The sequence below is a fragment of the Sparassis crispa genome (genome assembly GCF_003851025.1).
Source record: "Sparassis crispa DNA, contig_000003F, whole genome shotgun sequence".
Lineage (NCBI taxonomy): Eukaryota > Fungi > Basidiomycota > Agaricomycetes > Polyporales > Sparassidaceae > Sparassis > Sparassis crispa.
Genome location: NW_020939750.1, coordinates 2359330 through 2381788, shown reverse-complemented (window position 1 = coordinate 2381788; position 22459 = coordinate 2359330). Strand labels below are relative to the sequence as shown.

Here is a 22459-nt window from a genome sequence, read left to right as displayed (position 1 = left end):
CACCCCGATATCCGCCCCGACCTATAAAGTCTGAGGAGAAGGACGTCCCTCTTTCCATAACCTTGCACCTGAGGCACTGGCAGTGATCTCGCGACTTGCCCATTGGCTCTGTGCGCCCGCAATGCCCATTTTCGATATGATTGCCGTAGGCTGTGGTAAGAGTCATGATATTGGACGCAGCATCCTTTGTTTCATTGACCAACTTTTATAGGAGGGGGACCAAGCGAAGATAATTTATCTTGGTATGTCATGACTATCCTTCATTTAAATGTCATGGGATAGAAATCCAGTCTACTCGGTTTAGCTATTTATTCAAACCCCATGACGCTCGTTGGAATGACGGCATTATTGCCTTGGAAGGAGGTGTGTCATATTACTGTCAATGGGTTCATGATCGTTCAACTGACAAGGCGAATAAGGCTCAGCCATTGGTGCATTCCAGCGGCTCCTACATTCACAACCTGGGATTTTTGGGACAGAAGAAAACAGTAATACTGCAGCGAAGGTGTACTCGTGGATAACGTAGGGCCCAATCAGTTGTACTTTACATCGCTTCTGACGTTTTGATACTGCCTACTAGGTGTTTCCTCATCACGCATGCTCACTTGGATCATATCAACGGTCTAGTACTGACAGCAGGGTCTTCGTATGGAGGCTCTAAATCAGTGTATGGATCGAGTCACACTTTGGAGGATATCGAGGCAATTTTTTCGGGTAGAATCTGGCCCAGGCTGGCATCCCGGAATAACGATGGGTCTCCGTTGGTTCTGCGCCCGTACGTTTTGACTTACTGTTTTGCACTCGGCTTAGCTGAAATGCATGGATTCAGCCTAACCCCAAATGACGAATACCAGGAGATATTCCGTGGTGTATCGGTTCGCGTCATGCCCATCAACCACGGGCAGAACGACACCTCAGGCACTTACGATGCTTCGGCGTTCTTCGTCAGGCATGATCCAACGATGCGCGAATTTCTTTTCTTTGGTGACGTCGAGCCGGATGAAATAGCACAGAAGCCCAGGAATATCGAGATCTGGTACGTGGCAGCACCCAAGATAGTCAAGAGGATCCTCTCGACAATTTTCATCGAGTGTTCGTGGCCGTTGGGCAGGGCAAGCGAGACGTTATACGGACACTTGAGCCCCGAGCACTTGGAAGCTGAACTCGCCGCGCTGGCCGCTGAAGTTGTTGCCGTCCAAAAGCGGACAAGGAAAGCAGACTCGGAGGAGACAGCGCCATCTACCGGTGCGCGGAAGAGACAGCGGGGTCCCCAAGATACTCCCTCCTTGGACGGTGCGCTCAAGGGGGTCAGGGTCTACATCATACATTGCAAGGACGACCTCAACGGCTCATATCCCGGCCGAGCTATCAATCATGTCATCGCTGAGCAAGTAAGGGCTCGCGTGGACCCACGGAAGCTCGGGGTGGAAATTATTGCCGTTGACCAGGGCATGCAGATATGTGCGTGCTAATATTGTAACCTTGTGAACTCGCGATTCTGACTCTTCGCCCCAGCTATATAGCACCATTTCTTCGTCTACGTGCACGCTCCTCATGACTGCATGACCATGATTTACGCAATTGCAGCTCGATACTCTCTCATCACTGTATCGTATAAGATGTAGCATTAGAGATTCCCTCACATTGTACGTGCTCCCAATCCAAAGTTAGATATTCCGTTGCACACTTGCACTTTATTATTTCGGGTCGTAACGGTCGTAACGTGGTATATATGACCTACAGAGGCAGCAGGCGACGCATAATCCTGAACTATATACAGGGTCTATCGTGAGGGAAATCGCCGAAAGTCCATGATGGTGAGATTACCAGAAGACAACCATGAGGACTGGATGCGAAATGCACGACGAAGATACAGTCATGACGACGCATACAACTTGACCACACCGTCTGCGCCTGCGCTGGCCAAGATTGGGAGCGATGGATGGAACTCGACATCGAGCACCCCCTCGCGAGCCTTTTCTCGATGACTGGTGATCTCCTGAATACATGCTCGCGAACCGAGGATGTCCCAGAAGCGCACGGAGCAGTCGTGACTGCCTGACACAAGTACGAAGCCTGCTGCGTCCACCGACAGCGAGGTCACCGCATCAAGATGTGCCAGCATTGAGTGCGTGCATTGTCCTACAGACGTGGAAATGAATGGATGAGTGGAATAATGTCACAAATTGCAGAATGTACCTGTCACGATATCAAAGATACGAATGTGTTTGTCCTCGTGCGCGGAGAAAAGTAAGGGCATGGTCGGATGCGACACAATGCTGTTTGCTTGTGACGATACAGCATCATCTGCAACATACACGGCTCAGATAAAGCCTCCAGGATGCTCCCTCTGGTACAATTTACCTTCACTGTCAATGTGCAACCGCGACAACTCCTTACCACTCTCGATGTCGAATATCTTGATCACTGCATTCTGATATGCCACAGCAACCTTCTTGAGGTCAGTCTTAATCGCTTCAACTGCGGTCGCGCCTGGTGTGTCGCCCTCTTCATGTATGTCTGGGTCCAAGCCGTCGTACGACCACGTCAACTTGAGAGACCCTCCACCAGAAGGGCCACTGACATCCCACACTTTGACTGAGCCCTCGGCACCACAGCTAATCAGGGTACTCTCATCCCGGACTAGTGCCAGGTCCCACACAGCGTCCGTATGGCCTATGAGCTCTCCACGCGCACGTGTCGCATCATATGGTGCATACGTCGTATGGGAGGTGGGCGGGAGTGCCCATATCCGAATTGACGAGTCCAGCGAGGCCGAGTACAGCAGCTGCTTTGACGGTGCGTGTACCAGCCGGGTGATCGCCGCAGAGTGTCCTCGCAGCGTCAGCTGTGGCTCAACCTCCGTGGTGGGGCGCGAGCTGTAACCAGATGATGGCATCAGCATCCTCACATCATCCTGACTCTAGGGGACGCACGCGGATGAGGCAAGGCCTGCGACATCAACCCGCCAGATCTTCACCGTGGCGTCATCCCCGCCGGTGGCGAGGCACAGCTCCGTCGGGTGGAACGCGAGGGCTCGAACAGCGTCGAGATGACTGAAGGAAACGTTAGCTCTGTCGCACAAGCGGCCTTCCAAGACTAGTTATAAACTAACTTCCGCAATGTTCTTTTCGCCTTCCAATGCTTCGCATCGTCGCCCTCCCCCATAACGCTCGACTCATCCTCCTCGACCTCCGCCTCCTCTTCCTTGTTCTCGTCTTCCTCTTCCCGTGTCCGCCGCTCCCACGACGCAGCACCGCTGAGCGAGATGTCCGGCTGTCCAGGCCTGTCCATCCTTGCCTGCTCTGCCACCGTCTCATGCGGCATTCGTGGTGCCTCATCTGGACGGAAGATCGCCGTCAGTGGTTGCTCAGGTTCACCCTCTTTCTCCTTGCCATCTGCTGGCTGTGAGAACAGCTGCAACGGCTGCGGGACCTGGCCGATTTGCAGCGATGGTTGCTGTTGTGGCTGTAATGATTGACCGAGTGAACTCGAAGGTCCTTGCGGGGGTTGCTGCGACGGGATGATACTGGCACTACCAAGAGCGCTTCGCTCCATTGGATTGATTTGCGATCCACTCGTTGCAGGAGCAGACGAGGGACCGCCCATCATGCCAATGCCGTTCAGAAGTGAGTAGTCTTTCCCGACCTCCGGCATTACTTTTCGGGGACGGCCGTTAAAAGCCATCTGGTCGAACGAGGGCACGTTGGGAAGTTGTAGTGGGAGTGTGGTGTTGTTCAGCAACGGGCGATTAGGGAGCGGGTTCATTGCTTGCGGAGAAGTAAGATACGATATCTCCTGTAGACACCTGCGTGGCGGGCGGGCTAAACGTGAGTAGACAAATGAGTCTGCAGTTACGCACTGTTTGAGGTAGTCTCTACTGCGCGCTCTGCTCTTGGGATCGCGCCCTGCAGGCGGTTTCCCCATTGCGCCAAGTGTACCCATTGAAGGCCCATTTGCAGTGGACCACGTCGGACCACCCAGCCAGGTCTGCTGTCTGCTCGAAGGGTTGCTCGCCGCCGCGCCGTTTGGCGCGGAGCCCGTGGACATCCGGTCCGTAGGTATTCGTTCGGGCGGTAAGGGAGAATCTAAATGCGACAATGACGAACGGTTGATCAGCTCTGTTATTGAGAGTGCACACCTTCACTCCGGGGCGAGCTGCCACTGCTGCCTTCTTTGTGGCTGAAGGCATCGTCTTTTTGTGAAGTCTGACCCATTTGAGACTGCAGGGTCGCTAGCTTGGCGGGCGGGACTGCCTGCGATGCCGGCTGTGTCAGCTGCTTCGACCTGCATAGACACGTCAAGTCGTGCAACGGCGAAGGACACCAGGACGCACCGCTCCACCCGAAGAGCGTACTCGAGCATTTTGATTCGACGCATGAGGTCGAGCTTCACATTGTCGAAGGAGCGGCGCTCACCCTCGAGGAGGGCTATCCGAGCCTGAGGCAGCTCATGAATGAGCATGCAATAATAACACGACAGAAAGTGAACTCTCACCCGCATCTCGGCGCGCTCAATCTCCCATTCATTGCGGTCGCGTTCGTATCTGCGCCATTCTGTCTGCAAGAAGTGTAGGACGCTGGAGAGGGTGAAGTCCTGGCCACTCTGGGGTGGTGGTGGGATATCGGACTGCTGAGGGCCTTGCTGCTGCTGTGGAAGCTGGTGTTGCTGTTGCTGCTGCTGCTGCTGCTGTTGTTGTTGCTGCTGCTGTTGTTGGAGAGGTTTGGGTGGGGGAACGGTGAGACTGCCCAACATGGGGAGCTGGATGATGGACTGAAGGTTGTGGTTGGGCGGAGGAGGCTTTGGGTTGTTGATGCGTGAAGTCGCGTTGATCATGCTGTCGCCTCTTTCGTACAGTCAACGTCCTCTCCTCCTCCAGCACGTCGTCGTCGTCGCCGTGGTCGCTGTCGATGTCGTCGTCGAGAGTGTCTGGCACAGTTTGCGCACCGGGAATCCGTTCGCCAAGCCTGCAAATTAGAGTCGAACTCTCATATTTCATCACCGCCTCGTTCCACAGCCAATTTACGTAAAACATCCTGGTACACGACCTCGTCCTCCTCAACCACTGGTCCTTCCCTCAGGCTCATGCTGCACCGAAGTCTGCCTGCCTGCCTACCTCTCGCCAGTCGTTCTCGCTGATCCCAGCCTCCAAATGCTGCGACAGTGGACGTCTCCGGCGCCAAGTACACGGACCGCCAGCTGGACGCGTGCCTGACAAGTGTGCCACAGTCCTATTGTACACCGCAACCACCTATGATCCGAAACTATAATCGTACATACGCTTACATTGTCCATGATGATCATCCTACGTCGGCAACAGGAATCTCCTCGTACGGCGGTGGAGGGGTGTCGCTCCGTACTTCCTCCTCGTCGAAATCAATCTCTGGCACGGTGACGGGAGGTGCAGCCGCTAGCTCAGGCTCAGGCTCAGGCTCAGGTATATGATGTGGCGAAGGTGCAGCTTGCGTTACCACCACGGGCGTCGGACGTGGCGGTAACGGGGGCAGAGAATCTGGTGTGTCTCGCCCTTTCAGCCTCCCGCGAATAAGATGCATAGCCATTGCAAACTCGTCGCGGTCCAGCCTGCCATTGTGGTCCATGTCCGCCATATCCCTGCGCAAACGGAAGTGAGCAGCGTGCCTCATCAGCACCAGTGCCGCGCGGGGAGGAGAAAGCTGCGCACCAGATATCCCCCATGACGCTGTCAGGCAGCTTCGACTTCGCAAAGAACGGCACCGCAACGTCGCCGTCGATCCACCCGCGCCTCCACGGGTCCAGCGTATCGAAGAACCTATCAGATCTCGCGCGTTCTCTTGCGCCGATCCCGCGATGCTGCGCGCTTACAGCCGGCTGCTCTGCCCGCTGTCCTGAAGCCGACGAGGGCCTGCTCGTCGAAGGCGCTGCATATGACAACGACGGTGAGGCGGGTGGCGTGCGGAACGCGGCGCTTGTCGGTGAAAAGCTCGCCTTGGGTGGAGACGCGGGCGGTGTGTGAAAGGCTGCGGAGCTGGGTGTAGCCGGCCCTGACCGAGGCGTGTGCACCGAGTGGCTCGCTGGTGAGGTGCTCGAAATGTTCGGGGACACCCTTGGACTCCCACTGGATCTAGAAGACGTGCTCGTTGGCTTCGGAGGGGGTGCTAAGAAAGCTTCGTTGAGGTCCATCAGCTAGAACAGACGCGTCTTGTCACTGGAGAGAATTGATCATACCGAAATGCGCTTACCAGTGCCTCAGTTTCATTCTGCAGTGGAGCACTACTCGTGCTAGCCTGCATAGACGGGGGGACTAGTGACGAGGACGACGGCAGACTCGGGAGTACCTTCCCTGCCTTCTGCTTTGATATCAAATGCATCGCGACCGCAAATTCGTCTCGCGTTAGGTAGCCATGTTTATAGGTATCTGCGAGGTCCCTGCACAGATTTGACGCAACGTGAGCATACCGCTCACAATAAAAGAAATATGGCATGTGCAAGAAAGACGGCAAGGATGACGCACCAAATCCGTTCCAAGACGTCCATAGGCAAATCAGAGTCGAACATGAAAGACACCACCGCGTCTCCTTGCACGTGCCCTGTATTCTGCACGTCAAGCGTGTTAAATATCTGATCGGCCTCTGCTCTAGCGGCAGGTGTGATGTTCCAACCCTGCGACGAAGAGGGTGACGCAGTGGAGATGTGTGCAGGAGATTCCGGTGCCGTGTTAAACGACAGCAGAGGAAATTCAGGAATAGGGTTGGGAGGCGTAGCGCCGAGCTGCTCGTAGAGAACACGAGGAAGTGTTGGAGGCATAGTTGCCAGTTGACCCGACATAGTCGCTTGGATCAAGTACATCCCGACAGCGAAGTCCGAAGCACCGAGCACCCCGCGTCGTCTGGTGTCTGCCAGATCCCTATACTGGAGATATAGTCTTTGCGATATACACACTCGACAGAGACAGGACGCACCAAATTCTACGCAACGTTTCCTGCGGCAACTTCGATTTCAGGAACAGCTCTCCTGCTTGCACGGCTGAAAGCACCATTTAGACACATTGCATGCATCTATGCAATAGGCAATCCGTACAGCTTAAGACACCGTTCACAGGATTGCTTGAGGCAAATATACGCGCGAATTTGGCCTTGTCCCTCGGAGTGACGGGCGGAAAGCCTTCGACCGCCTGAAGCTGAGCTACCGGCTGTGAAAGGCCCTCGATCCATGCAGTAGGACCAGCTGCCGGGAAGGCAAATTTAGGGACCAAAACTGATACAACTGCATCAACCAAGCTCACGTTTCCCTAATAGAGTGTCCATGACAGGCGTGCCCGCCTGAGCATGACCTACCAAACGCAAAGCGGCACCGACGTTCTGTCGACTGAGCTGGTCCGACCCCTCTACATTTGCGAGCTCCCAAATCTTGGCGAGTACGCTTGATGTTAGGTTTGAACCGCTCAGGAGCTGGGCTGCTGTGTGAGCGTCAAGCGTCCCGTTACACGGAGGGTCGCCAAGGGAAAAGACCTGGTCAATAAGTACCGTCTCGTCGCGTGTAGGCGTAAATGCAGAGATCGCGGTCACTACTTGCACCTGTGAAATCACGAAGGCAAAATCAGCCTGTTTTCAGGTTTATCAAGGGGTATGCAGCGGCCGAATACGTACCACCCGCTCAAACCTGAGGCGTTCCTGCTCCTCCGCCACGATGCCGACGTGCTCAAGATCATCATAGATTTTGAACGCGTCCACGATCTGCTCGTTCGCGCCTAGCAGTTCCTGCAGCAGCAGCTCCTCGGCGGTCAAGGCGGAAACACGCGCGGCATTGCGGGATCGCTCTGCCTCGGCGGATGCCCTGGGTATCTCGGAGAGGATGAGCTCCTGCGATGTGCGACATTTCGCTCGAAATTCCTGTACAATTGATTCGAGTCAGTCCTATTAATAGTGAGACACAGGAGTAGCCGTACCTTGGTCAGCTCGCCCTTCAGGTCCTTGGGCGTCGCGTAGACAAGTGCTTCGTGCAGCATCTCTGCGTTCCCCCGCGCGGTCTTGCATGCGCTGAGCAGTCGACGCATGTCATCCTCCGCTGAGATTACGCGGGTCTGACTTGATGAAGGTGCATTGCTGCTTCCACTGGATTGCCCGTGCACGTAGGTGGGGAGGGGAGCCGGGAAATACGGTGCACCATTTGGCGGCTGTGCATACGGTGGTCGTCCGAAAGGACTTGGACGCTGAGATGACGGCTGCCGGAGCGTTTGCGGTCGTCCATCCTCTGGAGGAAAGATGATGTTACTGACTCTGAGTCCACTGATCTCCAGTGCAACTGGTGACAGATGGCTGCAGACTCACGGTAGCCATAGTTGTATGGGGCACTCCTGAGAGCATTGGATAGCTTCGTCATCCGTCTGGCGGTGGTATGGCCTCAGCGAAGGGTTTGGACCTGGAGGCTTGCCTGAAAGGCTCACGCGAGGGACTTTGGCCCTCGAGCAGAGGTCATATCAAGACACGGTCGGGGAGGAACGTTAGTGCGCAGCAGCCCAAGCGTATGCATGGCAGATTGATTATATTATTAGCATTCTGCTGCGAGCACAGCCCGACAACGGCTCGATGTGTGCGGAACACCGATATGTTTTCCCCTCATGTTTTGAAATCACTTTCGCCGACTGACTTTGCGCTGTCTACATACGTGCATTTCCTCACAAATACAAACAATTTATGGTCAAATTTTATCCACTGCCTGCAGAAGCAGAGACGTGCTGGAAATAAATAATTGTACCAGTGGTGTTTCGTGGACGCAAGGCGTATAGCCGGGCTGGCAATTTTGCAAGGTCCAGATGATCAGTTGCAATGAAGATAAAATTGTACAGGACGACGACACGGTGCGGGAGAGAGAGAAAGAGCACATCGGCAGGAGGCTGTATCGGAGTTGAGGGGCGCCTAAGTGCGGGATAGTTGGTCGCTGAGGACTTGTCTTCAACTGCTCCATCTTCAGCAATCTTCTTTCACCTCACGAGCGTTTTCACGACCGGTTCTGTACTTATCGACCACCTTTCTGCAAGCACTGCACCATCATGACCAGCTCCTCTTCTACCCCAGACATCTCTTCTCTTACCATTTCCGCCCAGCCCTCCCAGCAACGTCTGCATGATACTTACGACTACGGAGACAACATAAGCGGAAACGGCAGGACTCCATACCACTATTCCACCTCTCCTTCCGTCCCCGTCCAGTCCCAGTACAGTCCCCTGAGCATCACAGGCCAGTCGCCCCTCAAGACCAAGCCCGTCCGCGCTGGCCTGCCCACGGTACGCTCCTCCCCAGTTTCGCTCTTCCACGCACTGATCTCGTGCCAATCCACTAGCAATGGCTCGATAATTCTGGCCCGGTAGCGGATAATCGTTCTCTTTCCCCACCCAATACCTCCGACCTGTCTTCGTCAGGAGGATCTCCCCCAATGGGACACATGCTCGCCCCTCCCATTACCCCCGGTACCCCCAACCCCGGCGTGGATGATGAGATCATACCCACAGCCATCGTGATTAAGAACATACCATTCAACGTCAAGCGCGAGACGCTTCTGGATATCATCGTACGTTCACGCCACTTCTTCGCTTCTGCATAGCAAGCCAACAGATCGCGTTCCCCCATCTAGGCGTCGCTGTCCATCCCCACGCCGTACGCGTTCAATTATCATCTTGATCAATCAGGCCAGTTCCGCGGCCTTGCATTTGCCAACTTTCGCCAGTCCCAGGACGCAGACGCCGTAGTGGCTGCTCTTAATGGCTTCGATGTCCAGGGCCGTAAGCTGCGCGTGGAATACAAAAAGGTTTTGCAGGCCGGCGAGAAGGAGCGCATCGAAAGAGAAAAGGCTATCCGCCGCATGCGCTCCATGCAGCTCGAGCGCGAGCAGGCGATCTCCCAGCAGTCTACTCCGTACGATGAGTTCGGCCCTATCATGTCCCCGCCGTTCTCACCGCCTCAGCGCTCATTCTCGGGATCGAGTGCATTCCCCATCCAGCAGCCGTTCTCGCCGTCCCAGTTGCCCCCGATGCCGACACCACAGACGGCGTCTTATAATGTCTCGACGCCGCCCGTGCCGTCTCTTCCTCCTAGTGCTCTGAAGTCGGCCTCAGCTGAGCTTGACCTCAACGACCCGTCCACCCTTGAGATTTATTCACGTATCCTGCTGTTCAAGGACGATCGCATGCGGGATGAGCTCGCCTTCTCTAGGACACTGTCGCCTAAGCAGAGGAGGGTCGTGCATCTCGTGGCACAGAAGCTTGGAGTCTACCACTACTCAGTCGGTGAGGGTGACGAGAGATACGCCGTCGTCACGCGTATCGATCGTTCTGGGGTATGTTATGTGTGCGATGCGCATGGTTTTAGCAGTACTGATATGCGTGATTTCAGCAACAGAGTGCAGGTCCGCGCCAAACGCTCACCCGCGCGCCGTCCTCCTACCTTCACCCGTCCCCGCAAATCGCAAATTCCTTGCGAGTCAAGAAGTCCATGCCAGACATGAAGACCCTTCAGGCGCAGGCGCCCCGCCTAACTACGCGTGCCTCTAATGGCAACATCCGCGAAGGCTACGCGACGATCGCCTCACCCTCCCGTCGCTCTCCCGGCGGCTTCGCCGCGCTCTTCGGGAACGGCGGTGCATTTGGTAACAGCGGGATTCCGCCCGTACCCAGCCTCCCCTCTAGCGTGACTGGCGCTGTGAACTTGAACGGCGGGCTAGAGAACCCCATTAGTGGCGTTGTAAGACAGCCCCGTGGACCTGGTGCTGGCGGATTCGAATCTAGGAGGGAGAGGCGCGAGAGTCAGTCTCGCAGCGGCTTCGAGGCGCGCTCCCATGAACCGTTGGAGATTTAGGTGCCAGGCGATGATGACAAGTGCTAGTGTTAGTGCAGCATAAGTTCCACTCCCTTCTCTTCAGTACAATGTAGTTCCCAGGACGGATTGTGACTATTCCTTCTCTGCGTAGTGCTCCGTTCGCGCCACCGCCACCCTCGTTCCTCTCTCGGTTTCTCTCACGTCACCCGATCTCAGCTCAGCTCAGCTCAGCTTTCCCGGCCAGACAAGTAATTTCCATTCAAGTTCATGATTAATCGCCCGAGCCCGATGGCATCCGTTCTTCCTGCAGCGCACGAAAGCTCCTGCTGTCCAGTCCTCTTTTTCCCCCACTTCTCCGCATCCTCCTTGAATTACCTCGCATCATGTCTCCCGCTATAGCTATTTACAGTTACGCCTCATCTGTCGTGGTCCGTGCTCTTGCTACAGCCTCCCCCTCGTGCATAATCATTCCGTATGCTTGCGTCTGCGTCTGCCGACTTTTGCAGTACCGTACTCTTTTGGTTGTATGATGATCACAGAATTAGAGTAAAGCAAAGCGATCTACATACTTCGGACGGATGATTTTTAATATCTCCGTCCATCGTGAGGCGCCGTACTTATGCTACGGGGGCACTTCGGTGGTCTATGCAAAGTTAGCAAAGTTAGCATAGTGCGAGAAGTCACGGGACTTGGACGCGTACAAGTCACGGTACGCATTTTTTCCGCGAGCTTCGACCCAGCAAGCACCCAACTGCAGTGGTGATCCCGTTCAGCTTCGGTCGGCATGCCCAGTGCAATTATCGTCCACGCCGCAGTGTTTGCGGTGGGTGCGCTCGTCGGTGGAGGTGTCGCCACCGCGGTGAGTCTCAAGAAGCGCGAAACTGTCCTTCCCCCGGTTCCCGCGCCTGCCCCGGCGCACACCCCGTCACAACCAATAATCGACGTGCAGACAGGCGGGGCGACGCGTTTTGCGAGTCCTTCTGCCCTTGTGATGCTTGATATGCCTGTGTTGAGGTACGGGGACCCGGGTGAGTGCAGTTCGTCGCGCTGGTCGTGCGGCGGCGGCGCTGACTTGTATTTCGGAAGGGCCTGTGACGGACCAATTGGTCAGGAAGGCGTACGTTGCTGGCTATGACCGTCGTCTGCGGCACCCGGCTTGGGTGAGGTGTTTCTCTACTTGCTCTGGTCGGATTCATCTGACGCGGTATGTTCTGGCATCCGTAGACAGCTGAACATCTGACACTCGCGTCACTTGGGAAGTCTGCTGCCGAACCGGGGCCGTCGTCTGGAGTGGCTGGGGACAGGTCGCAATCCGCATTTACCGAGGACCAGTCCATACCTGCGCTATTCCGCGCAAAGCTGCAAGACTACTTCAGGAGCGGTTATGACCGCGGGCATATGTACGTGCGTTCCGTGTTTCGCCATTTACGACACGTACTGACTGGAAGTCTGCGTAGGGTACCTGCCGCAGATGCTAAGATATCGCAGGTAATTTCCCGCCTCCAGAAGTGCTGCGTCTAGTATTCAACTACGGACTTTAACAGACGGCGATGGATGAGACGTTCCTCCTCACAAACATCACTCCGCAAGTTGGTGTGGGGTTCAACCGGCACTGTACTCGCTGCTCGCACTCTCGTGTTCTCACATACTGACACGTGTATCACACAGACTGGGCTTACCTGGAGGACTGGTGCCGGCGCTTGACGTCTTCCTTCGCTGACGTGTATGTCTTCACAATCCCTCTCTACCTACCTAAGCTCGACAACGACGGTAAATGGCGAGTGGTGAGCTCATCCAGTACCGCCCATAACTCGTCTGTGACTCAAATGCTGGTTGCCGTAAATTCAGACACACGAAGTCATCGGCACACCGCCAAATATCTCTGTGCCGACGCACTTTGCGAAGGTGGTGCTGACCGCGAAGCCATCCTCGCCTTCAACCCCAAATATCATGGAAATTTCGACCGGTGCGTTTGTCCTGCCCAACGCGCCGATCCCTGACGAGGCGAAGCTCGAGAACTTCGTCATGCCCGGTACGTCTTACTGCTATTGCACATCTTCGTTGACGAGTGTCTTACACTGCTGTTGCCCGCAGTCGAAGCGGTAGAGCGAGCTTCGGGGCTCACTCTGTTCTCTGACGCCGTGAAGTCGTCCTCAAAACACATCTGCAAGTCCACCAAGTGTGAGGTGATCGTGCGCCGATTCGACGATGCACAGAAACGGCCAGAGATGCGAAGATCAATCTCAGCGCCTCGGTAGCGCCAGTTTGTGCTCACCTACAGAGGCATATATCTAGAGGGTGACACCACCTAGGTATGATCGTTGCTAGTCGCAGGAAATTAGACTGCATTCAAGCTATGCGTGATGTATTAGAAGTCAGATAGCATATCCTTGACCCCAGACCAATACTGTGCATCCACGCGAGGCTCAATCTCCTCCTTCGTGAGCCATGCAAAGTCAAGAATCTTTTTACCGTCTGGCTGTACCTGCCCGGCAAGAATGTGCGCCTTGTAGAAGAACACGTAGGTCTGGGCGGAGTGAGTTTGGACCACCGCGAGCAAAGGCAACTACCCACCTGATCTGACTTTGCGCCGTTTGGTGTTGACGGCTCATAGACACCTACTGGTTTCCGGCTCACAACCCAGGTGTCCATTTGAGTCCCGCACTCAGCACGAAGGTCTCTCTCCGCCGCCTACAGGAGCAACCGACCAGGTTCAGCTTGCGTTCCCGATGCCCTGGGAGAATATAGGAGCATACCGTGTGTAGTACTTCATCCTTCTCAACATCGCCCTGCGGGAATCTCCATACTGCCGCGCCCGAGTCAGCCTTGGCCTGTAGCAGCAAGTAGAGATTCCGCTCTCCCTGCCTGTCCAAGCTCCGCACGTCCCCAGTCTTGTCAGCCTCGTGTATCCGAGGCATGGGTTTCTGCTCCTTCAGACTTATAGTGTCGGAGGCATCAGCAGCTGCGGCGGTAACAGGAGCAGGTGTTGAATCAGCGGTCTCTTCTGGTGGAATAGCCGCAGCATCGGGGGTAGCACTGTCGTCGCGAGATTCTGTGGACCCTCCAGGCCTCACCCTCCCAAATGCCTCCCGCTCTCGAGCCTTCTCCTCCGCATCGAACTTGCCTTCAAGGAGTGCACCCGGCTTGAAGTAGAACTCGTCCGCAAACGGGTTGAAGAGCGCGCGTTGTATTCGCGACTGGTAGTCGTAGTAGGTCTGCTCGAAGACCGTGAGCGTCCGTGTGAGGATCGGGGAGCGGTTCAGGATGACGGCGGCATTAATAACAGGGATGGCCTTTTGCGCGGGTTGCGGCGGCTTTGGTGGTGGGAAGGAGGTGGATGGGTTGGGTGTGTCAGTGAGTGTCGCCAGCGAACGTGCATGAGCAGAAATGCATGCTGCGAAACTAAGTCAGACGAGTCAGAAACCGGGTAGAGATGGCCAACCTCTTGTTGACCGTCTACATGCAGACAGCGCATTCTGGCGAAACATTCCAGCTGGACGAGCGACGCGCCTGCGAAGTCCGCTAGAAAACATACAGCCGTCACGTGCAGGAGCGCTGAGCAAACGAGCGCCCATAATCGACTCAAAGTCTCCGCAACATACAGCGCGGCCAAAGGCCCCACGATGTCCATAGCGCTGGTATCAAATTCATTCCTGGATGAGAACTCAACAAAGATACGTGCTAAGCCAGTGCCCTGGGAGGTATGGGTGGTGCACTACCAATAAGACCATGACTTACGCGGGTCGAACGTAGGGATACCAGCGCGCGGGTCTGGTCACGTCCGAGGAACTCGCCCTGATCAAGAAAGTAGACCGGCAACCAAGAACAAAGGTTGAGTTGCTGCTGCAGGTCGATGGCCAGTCCTATGCGACACTCTATCTGCGCCTGCTCAAGAAGCTGCAAAGGGTCGATACTCAGCAATGGATTCTCGTGTTCATTGCAGATGCCATAGCAGGTTCGTTTATATGCTGGCCCGATGCACCTTGTGAGATCAACCGTTCGTTCTAGATCATGAAGAGCGCATACCTCTCTTCACGAAGGCGAAACAGTCTGATCCTGAACTCCCATACGGTCCTCTACTACAGTACGTCCATTCGGTCTCGGAACTTAAAGTGCAGATATTCAACCCCTTATTAGAATACTGGAATCGCAAGATTCCTTTGTACAGCTTAAATCAACGCAAATTCTGACGGTTCTCCTGAGGTCGGTGCCATTTACTTCTGTAATGAGGCAGCGTGGACTCATCTTTCGTAGCTCCGAATCCTCTCCCCTGTCGCCACAACAATTATCACCCTTCCTCAACGCTTTGGCCTCATTTGTCTCCAGTGACTCCCCTCACAAACGAGACATTGCTGTGCAATGCCTTGAGGCTATCCTTCCTCGCACCGAATGCCGAAAGGCGGTATGGGCGAATCCTCCAATCATAGCAGGGTGCGTACACACTCAGGCATGCCTCATCCATATGCAATTACTTCCACCGGCGATGCGTTGCTTTCTTCCCCTGTACGAGTCGAAGAAAACGCTGCATGTGCAGATCGTTTACTATCTCCCGGATGTGCAACTCGGTTGGAAACACGTCTTCAAATTTATTGATGTGAGAGAGAATCTTCGACTGGCCACATGGTAGTAGTTGCGTATGGATGAGTGTATCTTACCCTGGCCTATCCGGCTGAATGCCCTGAACAGCCTCATCGAGATCCTCATGCAAAGCCCGGGTCCACAAACGAGCTACCAAGTCTGTTTCTGTATCTGGCTACTTACTTTTGAGCAGGAAATTGCAGAACAGATTAACAGGTATGTCTTCAGTTGCCTGGCTGTAAACCCTAACCTCAGGCAGATTGATGGACTGTGTCGCGCAGGAGGTTAGACATTATACCCTTGCTCACGGACGTTGCACAAGCTGCGGTGAAGGAGAAGGTCATACGAGTAATCGTCGCCACCTTCCGAGTATGTAATTTCAACGCGGCGACATCTCGCTCTACACAGGGCTGAATCGAACCTAGAATCTGGTGTCCAAGGCGCCTGCAGCTAACCTTCCTGCTATGCTAGTGGCGCAACTGCTTCCGTTTGCGAAGAATCTCTGTGCCCGGAAGTGGTCCGACGAAGACATTGTTGAAGACGTGCAATATCTGCGCGACGAACTTAATGCCCGATTTGAAAGCCTAACGTATGTCTGACACGAATTTGAATTGGTACGGTGATGCTGACTTCCGGCGGATGCTCTTCTCACAATCAGAACATACGACGAGTACAGCTCCGAGCTGATTTCGGGCCATCTATCGTGGACACCTGTCCACGAATCTGATCTGTTCTGGAAGGAGAATGCGGAAAAGCTGAACAACAAAGATCATGAGCAGCTCAAGTACGTTGTCTACTTTGTGCCGACTACAACATCTGACTAGAGCTCACTTGCTGCCATATGTGCAGGATGTTGATAGCGCTGCTGAAAGATTCCCGCGATCCCGTAGTTCTTGCAGTTGCAGCACACGATATCGGCCAATACGTCAAGCACTACGAACGGGGCAAGAAGTAAGTAGTACCCTTTCCACCTTATTTGAAACGCATTCCTAATGTCTCGCCTTCCCAGGATGCTCACAGACCTGGGCGGGAAGACGCGCGTGATGGAACTCATGTCGCACGACAATCCCGACGTACGATACCAAGCGTTGATCTCCGTGCAACGGTTGGTGAGCCACCCTTGGGCTGTTGTCTGACCGCGGGTGGCGTGTCAGACGAAAGCAATATTTTATTCGTAGAGTGTCTTCGCATCAGAGCGGATAGTGTAGTAATAAGTTGTCCTGTGTGGAGCGTCTGTCCCCTGCGGGGCGTAAGGCGGAATGGTACAGTACAACAGTAGTAAAGTAGTACTACATTGGTACTGAACATGGTGGACCCGGGTCCCGACGTGAATCGAGCGCGGTGTGAGGATAAGTAGTGATCGCTACGAAGCCGCCAGCGATGGGTGAAGATACATACCGACTAACCTAGTACGCCATGGACAGAGGCACTACGTCGTAATGTATGTAGAGCGGGAGGCGCAAACAAGTCATTGAGTCCACGTCTACGTGGGAATACGAGACCAGGTCAGTATTTACGACACTGTCAGTATGAGCGAGCGAGCATTCTGTCCGTTCAATCAGAAATGGATAGTCCGTGCTAAGGAGGGATGAGGGTGACGATGAGGATGACGATGAGAGCGGGGATGAGTATGAGTATGAGTGTCAGGATGAGGACGAAAAGGATACGGATGAAAAGAGTCCACAGTCCATTCGAAGGAGCGCGAAGGACAAAGGAAAGCGGTCGGTGGATCACAGCCACAGCCACGCCGACGCCGCAAGGCTCATCCACACGGCAGAGACGCTCGCGGTCAGCGTAGTAGCGCCGCTTTTCACCCTCTGGGTGGCCGACGGTGAAGGTGTACTGTTGCTGCTGGTAGTGGGATCGGCGCTGGTACTAGTGGCGTTTGCTCCTGGTGCTGGTGTTCCATTGTAGTAGGCGCGGATGATGTCCGCGGCCAACTCGCCAAGAGCGTATGTCGGGGCTTGCAGCTAAGGTGAAGAAGACACAAGTCAGATGACGACAATGGACCAACTGGATCGAAGACGTACATGGGCAGAGAACGCGAACGGATAGATTGAAGAGTCGGCGACACGGACGTTACCTACAACGAACACGATCAGTAGCAGCTTCAAAGGGACGTTCACAAGTGCAGCGTACCCAAGCCGTAGACCTTCAGGTTGCTGTCAACCACACCACCCAAGTTCAGCGGAAGCTGTGAACACGCGCTGCTCGGGTGGTACTCCGTTCCGATCTGGTTCACGAGCCACCCCTGCCACCCGTCGTCCGTGTTGACGGACGGGCCTGGGGAAACTTCCGCCAGAAGCCCGGTGCTGAGTGGCGGCGTCGCGCCGATCTGGCGAGCCAGCTTCAGTCCTTGACGCAACAAAACGATGTCTGCACGATGTTCGTCAGCCGATAGACTTCAACTACATCGATGTGCTTACCATTGGGATTCGACAGGTAGTTCGGGTCAATAACTGGAGCATCGAATATACTGGAGGAGTTGATGTACAAGCGTCCATGACTAGAGTCAACGTCAGCTACTCCTCGGCACGGCGGACTCTCAACGCGAAACACACCTGTATGGATGTTGTATGCCCACTTCAATGCCGATGGTGTTGGTACCCCCTGATGCAGAGCCCACCAGGTTCAGCAAAACTTCCACCTGGCCCACAGGCGTAGTCAACAAGTTGGTCGTGGTCTCGTATATCGCCTTGTATCCGGCCAGCACGGTGGGGTCTGTACTGGGCACGAGAGCGTTGCTCATCGAGCTCACCACCCCAGCCTGGAAATCGGACACGTTGTCGAAGAGTATACTGGCGTTGACGTAGCCGACGGCAGAATTGATGAAAGACATGAAAGCGGGATTGCCAGCCTGCACCAATCGCGATCAGTTGGACGAGGTCGCTATGAATAAGGGACTTACGTTGGCTGGAAGCAAGGACGCAGCAGTATCGTCATGGGTAGTGAAGATAATCTGAGTACTCTAGAACAGACGTGCAATGTGAATGGACGATATGGGATGAAAATTGAAGAAAGCAAACTCACCAGATGGTCTTGGAGATGTTGTCCGACGCCAGGAAGGTTCACGGTGACGTTAACTCCTGCAGCAGAGAGCACGTCGCTGGGACCTACACCGCTGACCAACAAGACGTGTGGGCTACCGACGGCACCGCCAGTAAGAATCACCTCTTTCTTCACGCTGACGACAGTCGTCGGCGCACCCCTGGACGTGGCATACTCGACTCCAGACGCGGTTACATTGTTCGAGGAAGAGCTGGAAGACCAGACAATCCGAGTGACAGTCGCGTTCGGGAGGATGTCCAAATTCGACCGAGGGGGAAGTGGATCAATGTAGGCGGACTTGGCGTAGGACCTTGTCCAATTCGTCGGGTTAATGGCAGACGTAGCGACGAACGTTCCCCAACCGTCCCCACCGTAGGCATCTTGGTTCGGAATGACACCAGCGGCTGCAAGAGTCGGAGTCCAGCTGCCCACTTGCGAGAATTCGCTATAGGCTCATTAGAAACTGTACGTGTACGACAGTATCAGAAAACAACTCACAAGCCAGGATACGAGTAATGCAGCGGACCACTCGTTCCGTGACTGGCAGTGTTGAACTGAATATCCGCGTCCTGCTGAATGGCTGAACTGGGAGGAGTGAAAGTCTCTGTCTTCTTCAATGCGGCGAAGAAATTGTCCCATTGGTATGCAGCAGCACTGCTGCCATTGTCCGAAGGGGAAACGAGCGCAGCCCACGCATCTATTTCTATCTGCGAAGGGCGAACGAGATACATGCCATTGATGGCACTCGAACCACCGATAACTTTGCCCATGGGCCATGAAAGTTGACGGTTGGCGACATTGGGCTGAGGGACGGTCAGATATGCCCAATCGCAAGAAGAGCCAACGAGGCCATTGTAGTAAGTATTTCCAGGGGTATCTGAAATGAATGGAGTTATTGAACGTGACGAGGTGGTGGTGGTAGTGGTACTCACTGATTTGGTTGGAGACGGCATCACCGGTGTCACCAGCTTCGAGGACAAGAACGGTGGTATTCGCGTCCTCGGATAATCTTGAGGCGAGTGTGAGCCCAGCTACGCCTCCGCCTACGATGATGAAGTCGTATGCATCTGCTATCTGGCCGGAGTAGACAATATTGCGAGCTCGCAGCTCCCGATGATGGTGGTAGACGTCAGTAGGAAAGGTGAGTCCGAGAGATGCGAGGAACAACGTCGCCAACAATGCCCCGAGGAGAGATATCATTCAAGAGAGTGTGTTAGGTGTGTAGGAAGGGTATCGAAGTAATCGAACAGTTGGTTGTAGAGTTGGATGGAAGGCGATGCCACTCCACCGACGCCCTTTATTTGACCCGGAGTAAAAGCACGGGAAGGGGACAAAATGGGGAGGAAGCTCCGGTTCCTAGAGGCGGTGGTGATCTGGACTTGGACGACCGTACAAGGTTCGGCCTCAAGGAATTGACGAGGAGACGGCTTGTAACGGTCAAGCCCCAGACGAAAACGTGGAAATTGTACGCCTGGAACGCCGGCAAGGCGAACCATGCAGGGAAAACGGAGAATTTAGTTAAATGCACGAGGACCGGGCCCGACGAGAGCAGCCTCGGGACCTGCACCCTTCGCCACCCCGGACTCCGTCCCACCCGCGGACTTCCAACTTCACCCCTTATAAGGCAGGCCATCAAGATCGCTCCTTTGACTCGATCCAAGATCGGGCTCATAAGCGCTCATCGCTCAACGGGCCAACGTTGGGCCAAGGCGTTGTCCATCCGCCCCGAAGTTGGTCTCCCCTTCCGACCCAGATTTGCATAGCCACACCCCAAAATTTTCACCCAGCGATCGTCTTCATTTTGGTATCCGTAGTTCTGGTGCGGATCCCTCTCGGAATTGTTCACAGGTAGTACTCGTTTTCCGCTCAATAACATCGGCCCAGTCGGTGCATGATACACAAACTGAGACGGCGTTGTGCTAGAAAATTATGCATGTCAAGAAGACGGTATGTAATTTGTTTCCGTCGCAACCTGAAATGCCTTTCATCATTCTGATTTTTTGATGGGGAAACAGGTACTTATGGTCTTGGGTAGTGTCCACTTCATGATCAGATGACCCGTTATAGTCTTCTCGCTCATCGATTGTGTCTTGGCTGAGCCTACTTGAGCGGTTAACTATTTATTGAAGATCATCATACGACTGGGATGACCCAAACTGACGGCGTGTGGCCCACTGCCTGTGGTACACAAATACGCGTGCCATGGTCGTGCCTGTCTACTCGGAATCTGAACACAGACAGCGACACCTGTCTCTGAGGAGGCAGTGCCTTCGTCGTGCGGTCCTGTTTCTTCTGTTTCACCACTCTTTTTCTGCATAATGGTGAGCGATATGCCGCTATGCCGGAATCCATACATATCTAATACTTCTATGTCTACCAGTTTGCTCATGCGGGTGAAGTATGAGGATGGACTTAACTTTTGTTTGCGTTCAATTGGCAGAAGGCGTGATCCACAATTATACATGACTTAAAGCCTACCCCAGCAGTCCAGTGGTAGTCGTCGCTTCATCCCCCTTCTTGTGTCTGCCAGATAAATTCTTGACCTTCCGCGGATTGGCACGAAATATTAGTTACTGGTGTTCGTCCTTCGCAAGTTAAAGCCATCTGACATCGTGCTTAATACTCCAGAAACTGACTCTGTCATTCTTTCAGTGACGTCGTTGAGATCCACTTACGACTATGTCTGGATATCTGACGAGGCTCGCGGACTCTGCAGATGACACTGGCAGCGTCGTTCCAAGATTCTCTTGACCTCGCGGGATCAGTGGTCTACTGCGGCAAATCGACGTACCATTTCGAGAATTTCGCTTGACAAACTATCTGGTCCTCTGTCTCTCTCTGTGTACGGTTACGTTTTCTCTGAACAGCTCCCATTCAACCGGTCATGCCGGTCTGACCATGTTGCTCACTACGATAAGAGTTATCTCAGGCTTTCTTTCTTTAATCGGCGCGGCTGGATGTTCCAGGAGAGAGCGGTGTCTCCGGCCTCGCACCTCCAGATCGGCTAACGTCGGAAACATCGGAAACTGCTAGATCTTTTCTTGTCCATCAGTCATATGCACCAAAGACATTCAAGCTTCTCAGAAAGTGGACCAGGTTAGGCACCTCTTTTGTTTGCGATGCTGAGGGCATGGTCCTGAACAAAATTTTCGCAATATATTAGTTTCGCTGCGCAACTTTGTCTCGTGTCACGATGACTGCCGGGTCGCAAGACCCTTGACATGGTCGGAGGAATGGGTGCATCGCCGTGCAATTCGTTGTACAGGGTCTACTAGGGTGTTCTTTTGTCTCCTTGACAGGAAGATGCTGCAGCCGAGTATGTGATATTAGCATCTGCGACATCCTTCACGACTGACCATGCACCACCTTTCGTTGTCGGTATCTCACATAGTGTACGCACTGGGCATGAAGGAAATAAGCGTGCTCCGGGCTCAATGCGTGAACGGTGTTTTGGTTGCCGTGCATCGGCTGTGAAACGGGGAGACAATGCTACACCACAGAGCATAGAAGAAGGCGAGGACACCATGAACAACCTGGGTACGTAAGTTTCAACTCAAGGCTCTCGCAGATCCGCTCTCTTGACCGTGCCAATTTGAACGTAGCCTTCGAAGAGGATAGACTGTCGGAGAAGGAGCTATTCGCTATGATGTTGTAAGGGATAATATCTATATATCTCCACAGCGTCTGTACTGGTACTGACGCAATCAACCAACGCAATCAACCGACGCAGTACCGTGTAATCCGCACGAATGGATACAACATCGACGACCCTATAAAGAATCATCCATACACTTTCTCAGTGTGCTTCCCTATGGTGTCATATGTGGAGAAACACACTAAATATAGGATGTGAATCATTGCCACCGGGTATAATTGTGGCTTGTGGACTGTCCCTCCAGTGCATTCACAATTGCAGGCTTGGAACGTTGATGCGTACCGACAACTGCATCATCTCAATATTGTTCTGTTTCTCAGCATCAGACTTGACGATGTCTTATCCTTGTCAGAACAAGAACATTCTTCCACTCCGGGCATTGAGG

General features: G+C 54.1%; 9 protein-coding genes across 9 annotated transcripts; 5 read left to right on the top strand and 4 right to left on the bottom strand.

Annotated features, from left to right (window-relative positions):
• Positions 1-121: 121 nt before the first annotated feature.
• SCP_0409010 (3',5'-cyclic-nucleotide phosphodiesterase) lies at positions 122-1523 on the top strand (the record flags this gene model as incomplete). Its single annotated transcript, XM_027757629.1, has 7 exons — positions 122-155; positions 212-242; positions 305-363; positions 420-522; positions 581-775; positions 830-1461; positions 1516-1523. The coding sequence occupies 7 exons, from the start codon at positions 122-124 to the stop codon at positions 1521-1523; spliced, it is 1062 nt and encodes a 353-aa protein (XP_027613430.1).
• Positions 1524-1876: 353 nt separating this feature from the next.
• On the bottom strand, positions 1877-4836 carry SCP_0409000 (predicted protein; the record flags this gene model as incomplete). Its single annotated transcript, XM_027757628.1, has 9 exons — positions 1877-2142; positions 2200-2307; positions 2365-2879; positions 2937-3056; positions 3116-3808; positions 3863-4088; positions 4142-4287; positions 4337-4440; positions 4498-4836. 9 exons carry the CDS (start codon positions 4834-4836, stop codon positions 1877-1879), a joined length of 2517 nt encoding a protein of 838 aa, XP_027613429.1.
• A 464-nt stretch (positions 4837-5300) lies between these two features.
• SCP_0408990 (hypothetical protein) lies at positions 5301-8361 on the bottom strand (the record flags this gene model as incomplete). The annotated part of the gene is made up of 10 exons (XM_027757627.1): positions 5301-5613; positions 5684-6165; positions 6222-6408; positions 6494-6886; positions 6942-7005; positions 7060-7206; positions 7265-7556; positions 7629-7871; positions 7928-8232; positions 8310-8361. 10 exons carry the CDS (start codon positions 8359-8361, stop codon positions 5301-5303), a joined length of 2478 nt encoding a protein of 825 aa, XP_027613428.1.
• A 670-nt stretch (positions 8362-9031) lies between these two features.
• SCP_0408980 (RNA-binding post-transcriptional regulator cip2) lies at positions 9032-10832 on the top strand (the record flags this gene model as incomplete). The annotated part of the gene is made up of 4 exons (XM_027757626.1): positions 9032-9265; positions 9322-9549; positions 9613-10314; positions 10371-10832. 4 exons carry the CDS (start codon positions 9032-9034, stop codon positions 10830-10832), a joined length of 1626 nt encoding a protein of 541 aa, XP_027613427.1.
• A 745-nt stretch (positions 10833-11577) lies between these two features.
• Positions 11578-13051, top strand: SCP_0408970 (Nuclease 1, mitochondrial; the record flags this gene model as incomplete). Its single annotated transcript, XM_027757625.1, has 8 exons — positions 11578-11821; positions 11880-11953; positions 12018-12193; positions 12251-12281; positions 12338-12407; positions 12462-12577; positions 12642-12825; positions 12888-13051. The coding sequence occupies 8 exons, from the start codon at positions 11578-11580 to the stop codon at positions 13049-13051; spliced, it is 1059 nt and encodes a 352-aa protein (XP_027613426.1).
• Positions 13052-13161: 110 nt separating this feature from the next.
• Positions 13162-14281, bottom strand: SCP_0408960 (54S ribosomal protein L17, mitochondrial; the record flags this gene model as incomplete). Its single annotated transcript, XM_027757624.1, has 4 exons — positions 13162-13320; positions 13368-13484; positions 13550-14187; positions 14236-14281. The coding sequence occupies 4 exons, from the start codon at positions 14279-14281 to the stop codon at positions 13162-13164; spliced, it is 960 nt and encodes a 319-aa protein (XP_027613425.1).
• A 135-nt stretch (positions 14282-14416) lies between these two features.
• On the top strand, positions 14417-16507 carry SCP_0408950 (V-type proton ATPase subunit H; the record flags this gene model as incomplete). Its single annotated transcript, XM_027757623.1, has 11 exons — positions 14417-14494; positions 14547-14748; positions 14802-14877; positions 14931-14996; positions 15048-15224; positions 15480-15587; positions 15653-15740; positions 15797-15960; positions 16030-16155; positions 16221-16322; positions 16381-16507. The coding sequence occupies 11 exons, from the start codon at positions 14417-14419 to the stop codon at positions 16505-16507; spliced, it is 1314 nt and encodes a 437-aa protein (XP_027613424.1).
• A 594-nt stretch (positions 16508-17101) lies between these two features.
• Positions 17102-19619, bottom strand: SCP_0408940 (Dehydrogenase citC; the record flags this gene model as incomplete). The annotated part of the gene is made up of 9 exons (XM_027757622.1): positions 17102-17341; positions 17402-17454; positions 17511-17747; positions 17798-17877; positions 17933-18228; positions 18280-18339; positions 18402-18864; positions 18918-19296; positions 19352-19619. 9 exons carry the CDS (start codon positions 19617-19619, stop codon positions 17102-17104), a joined length of 2076 nt encoding a protein of 691 aa, XP_027613423.1.
• Positions 19620-21853: 2234 nt separating this feature from the next.
• On the top strand, positions 21854-22074 carry SCP_0408930 (hypothetical protein; the record flags this gene model as incomplete). The annotated part of the gene is made up of 2 exons (XM_027757621.1): positions 21854-21956; positions 22022-22074. 2 exons carry the CDS (start codon positions 21854-21856, stop codon positions 22072-22074), a joined length of 156 nt encoding a protein of 51 aa, XP_027613422.1.
• Between the last annotated feature and the right edge of the window lie 385 nt (positions 22075-22459).